The following is a 5278-nucleotide window of genomic DNA, read 5'->3' as shown; positions in this document are numbered from 1 at the left end:
ATTACTTTGAACATGTAAAAATGACCATAAAGTTGTGCAAGGATCTCTTGTGGTGAGTGTACAGATGTTGTTAATGAAATTCAAATACAACAACCAAGATTAATTTAAATGTAATTCCAATCATTACTTGAGTCTCTAGAAGATTATTAAATCTATTTTCTTCTCCCTTCCCTTACTCAGCTGCTCCATAGCCTCCAAACATTTTTAAAGCCCCTTTTTTACTCCACCATCCAAATACTTCTTCTGTTCACTTCTATTTTCTCTTGGCTAAAACCCATAATTTTACAGCCAGAATCGGTACCTATGCTGTAATTTCCAGTGACCAACCACTGTTGGCAGCTTTAGGATTGCCAGAGAACCCATAGCTCCATGCTTCCTGGTCTTCTGTCAGATCCTACGGAGGAAAAATGCAAACTTTTCTGATAAATAATATTTTTTCTTTCTCTGATTATTTTTTCCATGAAACATTCTTGACAGATGAACTACACAAGTACTCACAGACATACTAATTAAACTACAATAAGGTGCTACTTTTCCATCTACTAAAGTGTTAGAATTTTTAAAGAGTAGGGAGAAGGGCGAAGTTTTCAGTTACTAGAGAGTAAAAATCAGGTCTTCTTCAATAGAATAGGTAAAATGCCTGTTTGGAGTGAGCATTTAGCATCCCTAGCCAGCAATTTCATTCTAATAATTTACACCAAGGAAATAATTAAAGATGTCAGCAAAGATTTAGTCCCAACTATGTTCACTGAAGCATTGTTTGTAAAAACCAGGGCTTTGAACTGGTTTGGAACCGTTCAGTAATTGCTGATTAAATGAGAGCAGCATACGCATTGCCTAGCAACCAAATCTGTTGCCCACGGATTTTGACCCAAGTAGGAAACAAACAGTGGTGTCCTGCTCAAAGATGGCGGCTAACCATGCCACTTTGAATGTGTGTCCTGTCCACAATTCTGCATATAATCCAGTCTCCAGGAGCAACAGATTTGGTTGCTGTGCAATGCAGATGTTGCCCTCATTTACGTTGGCAATTACTGAACTGTTCCAAACTGGTTCGAAGCCCTGATAAAAACAAAACGAAGAAGACAAGGTAGATGTCCAACAGTAGGGACTTGATTAAGTAAATCCATTCAATGGCCCATTACACTGCCATTAAAAATGGGGTTTTAGAATTGGATTGGATTTGGAAAGATGTTCAAAATATGCTAGGTGAAAAAAAGTAAAAAAGCAGGGTTATGTCTCCATTTTTGTAAAACAATTTGTGTTTTTGTGTCTAAGAAACTTCAGGTGGTATTCTTATTAGTCAGTTTTATATTTCTACTTATTTGTATTTTCTCATTTTTATTATATTATGTAATTTTAAATACTGAGCTTGAGCTCCTTTTTCTCGTTGGTCAGTCAATATAGTACCTTCGAGTTTTTTGTTTTGTTTTTGATTGTTGGTTTATTAAACAGATACACAGTCCGTGAATCCCTAGTCTATTTCTCAGAAACTATGCTTGTGCTAAAAGTCACAAAGATGAACACTCTCCCTGCTCATACTGTTTAATGGATAAGATGGGCTTTTAGATCAATAACAACATAATTTAGTAACTGCTACAATAGCAGTGGGAGCATAGAAGATAAGGGAGTAACTGGCTGTGCTCAGGATTGCTTTCCAGAGGAGTCGTGTGTGGCTAACAGGGACTTTCTGGTCTTTGAAAGTGCTAGTATGAGCATACAGGCAAAGGGAAAGAGCCTGTCTGAAAGCCTCAGAATCATCCCCTTTTGAACCTTGTGAGAAGCTACTCAAATGAGGTTCCCTTCCCCTTGCCTAGTGCTTAAGCCAGCCCCTGCCCTGGCTTAGTGATGGTGTCATGAATATGGACTTTAAACCACCGTAAGAGCTGCTTCTACTGGGTGCCAGCCCAGGACCAAGAGTTCTGCCCGAAGTTCGGCGTCCTTGCCCACTGGCCAAAAGCCAAGGTACACTGACATGGTTCTTGGGGTTTTCAAACCTTTGCTGCTTATCTGACCTTGATACCTTTCTAGGCTGCCTTCTGGATTTGGCTTTGAAGAGTCTGGGTGGATACTTTTCCCCTCTTCATCATCAGATCCACCTGACTAGCTTCAACTACATATACACTATCCATTTCCACAAATGCAGGGCTTGTGTGGGGGATAAGTCAGAGGACAGAGTGTCTGGTGGAAAGCATGCAGGCTCTGGGTATCTCCTATCTAGATATATTTGCATGTTTTCTGCTTGTTAATATTGTATCCTCAAGCAGATCATTTTACTGCTTGGCACATCAACCTTCTCATCTATAAAATGGGCATAGAGAATTACACAAGGATGTTGGGAAGATTAAAAAGGACAATATATGTAAAAGAACATTCCATATCTAATGCCAGTTATTTTTAGTAATGACAATTCATTGCATCTTCCATTTTGCTCATAGCGTAGACCTGAAAGCAGTATTTAACAATTCATTCTGACTATACTATACATACTATATAGTTAGTACTGACACATCCACCTTCCTTAGAGAAATTTTTTGAGAGCAGAATGTCTGTCTTCTCCTGTATATTCCCCAAAGCACATAGTCTTTTTCACCTAGAAGATAGCCGGACAATTCTACTGCTCAGCTCTGTAACCCTGCTTCCTGCCATAGACTCGAACCAAGGCAGACTATTAAAATGGAACATACCTTCTCACTTCCAGCTTCTAAATGGAAATGAAAAACAAAATAAAGTATATTCTGTAGTAATAGGTATATTGGTTCTTTTTGTTTTTTTTTAAGTCTCACAAAGTGAAGCATTTAGGTATAGCCCAAGGGATTGGACAGAGCCAACCAGGAGAGGCACAGACCCACCACTCGAGTGGACAGCCTCAGACATGGCCTCCCTGTGGCCAGCGATGTGCACTCTTGGTGAGAGAAAGAGCAGACAGAGGTCAGGAAGTCAAGGGTAGGCCCACATGCTCCCACAGCCAGCCTCAGGCAGGTCTACAGTAGAGGCAGAGAGACTGACAAGTATTTAGGACATCCAGTGTGCAAGGCCTGGGTGTAAGTACTTTATACAGGTTATTTCATTTAATTCCATCTTCTGGGTGCCTCATAAATAACTCCCTTCCTCTAATAAGGGTTGCTAAAGCAAGACACATAGGGGCTATTGCTTCTTATTAAAAAACAGCTTTATTAAGGTGTGATTTACGTACCATAAAACTCACTTGTTTTAAATGTGCTATTCAACGATTTTTTGTAAAATTACAGAGTTGTAAAACCATCACCACAATCCAATTTTAGAGTATTTCTATCAACTCAAAAAGACCCCTTGTGCCCAGTTGCCATCAGTCTCCATTCCCACTTCCAGCTCCAGGCAAAACACTAATGTACTTTCTGTCTCCATAGATTTGCATCTCTAGATATTTCATATAAATGGAATCACATACCAAGTGGTCTTTTGTGTCTAGCTTCTTTCACTTGGCGTAATGTTTTTGAGTTTATCCATGTGGTGGCATGTATCAGTAGTTCACTTCTACCTTTTAAAACAACATATTTAAATGCTCTGGTATTTTGAGATCAGATGCAGTTTTATGATTCTGTTTTTCTGAAGTACTCTAATTATATGACCAAACTGATGATCTTTTTCATTTCCTCCCTAGGATTTAGTGACTTTTGAACACCAATGGACTAGCTTCTTTGCTAATTTTGACACAGAAATTCCTTTCCTCCTGGAGCTTTCTGAATCCCAAGCGGGTGAGGTATGTCAGGGAAGGGTCAAAAAGAAAGAAGAATTGGTTGATTTGTTTATTGTTTTTGTTTTAAAAAATACAAAGCTATCATCTTAATTTGTTTTGGTTATCATTTCCTTTGTTACATGCTATAAATAAGTCCCACCCTGCCCCGTACTAACCCCTGTGTAAGTTGGTTTTTTCTTGTGCCGGCTTCTCAATAAGATAGATAATCACTTTTCAGTGTGGTGGTGCGTCTGACGGCCAGGAATTCTGTTGGAGAATTAGAGGGAACAGAATTTAAACCTAGTTAATAAGTCTAGGAATAATTCTTCTATGTAAGTAGCACACCTTTGTCAACTGGTCCTCCAAGTAATGACAAGCTTTCTTTCTAGGCAAACAACAGTTAATAGTGAGGAGGAGTTAACTACCTTCAGGCCACTCCATGAGTAAATTGAAGTATCTAAATTGAGAACCAACACAGGACAGTTCCAAAGACTAGTCAACAGGAAGAATCAGAGAGCTGCCTTCAGCTTGCCCTGGAGCCTGCCTTGGACTTGGACTGCCAGTCCTCAGTTCTCCTGTATACCACTGTGGCCCATAACAATCCCTTCTCTTGATCATTTGGAGCTGGAGTTGATCTTTCCTTATACTTCGGCCTTAATTTTAAACCACAAGCATATGAGCCATTCAGAATTCAGCTCTTGCCAAACTGTCCTTTTTTTCAGGGTATGTTTCTGTTGACTGATTTTTCTCCTGGTAATGGGTCACGTTTTTCTTGCTGCTTGTATGGCTATTAATTTTTGAATGGATGTTGTTGATAGATTTTTTTTTGTGTTTTTTTATATAGCATTGGCTTTTTTCTATCCGGCAGTTAAGTTACTTGAGGATTAATTTGATCCTTTCAAGGTTTGTTTTTAAACTATTTTAGGTTGGTCTAGAGTAGGTTTTATTTTAGGGCTAATTAAATATTAATAGGAAACAATCCTATACTTAATGTATTTTCATATTTGGAAGTATATATACCTAGTGATAAGATTGCTGGGTCAGAAGGTAAGTGCATATGCAGTTTTGTTAGCTATTGCCTAATTCCTCTTCAGAAGTGCTTTATAATTTGCATTTCCATCAGCAAAATATAAGAGGACCCGTTTCATCACAGCCTCACTAATAGAATATGTTGTCATATTTTTAGTTTCAGTTAGTCTCACAGGTGAGAAATGGTATCTCAGTGTTATTTTAATTTGCATTTCTGTAATTAGGAGTAAATTTGAACATTTTTCATATGTTTGAGGGCCATTTTTACATTTTGCTTTCATGTCTTTTTCCCATTTTAGGATTGGTACAATATTATTAACTGAACCACACAGCATAGGTTTTAGGTCCTTGGTCTTTCTGTTTTTTTGTTTGTTTGTTTTTTTGATGGTCTGAGAATATGTATTTCATTTCTTTACTTATTTTTTAACTGTTTTTTTTTTTTTTGTACTTTAGATGAAGGTTTACAGAACAGATAGTTTCTCATTAAACAGTCAGTACACATATTGTTTTATGACATTAGTTAACAACCCC

The 5278-nt window shown here is 38.0% G+C and overlaps 1 protein-coding gene across 1 annotated transcript in view; it reads left to right on the top strand.

Annotated features, from left to right (window-relative positions):
• DNAAF9 (dynein axonemal assembly factor 9) overlaps positions 1 to 5278 on the top strand; it is a 139879-nt gene that overhangs the window by 46945 nt on the left and 87656 nt on the right. The window contains exon 8 of the mRNA XM_023737560.1: positions 3644 to 3737. Coding sequence (XP_023593328.1) covers positions 3644 to 3737 — 94 coding nt within the window. The remainder of the gene's footprint in view (positions 1 to 3643; positions 3738 to 5278) is intronic.

This window comes from Trichechus manatus, unplaced genomic scaffold (assembly GCF_000243295.1).
Source record: "Trichechus manatus latirostris isolate Lorelei unplaced genomic scaffold, TriManLat1.0 scaffold00104, whole genome shotgun sequence".
NCBI lineage: Eukaryota > Metazoa > Chordata > Mammalia > Sirenia > Trichechidae > Trichechus > Trichechus manatus.
Note: the sequence above shows the minus strand (reverse complement) of the source record. Positions and strands in the feature narration are given on the sequence as shown.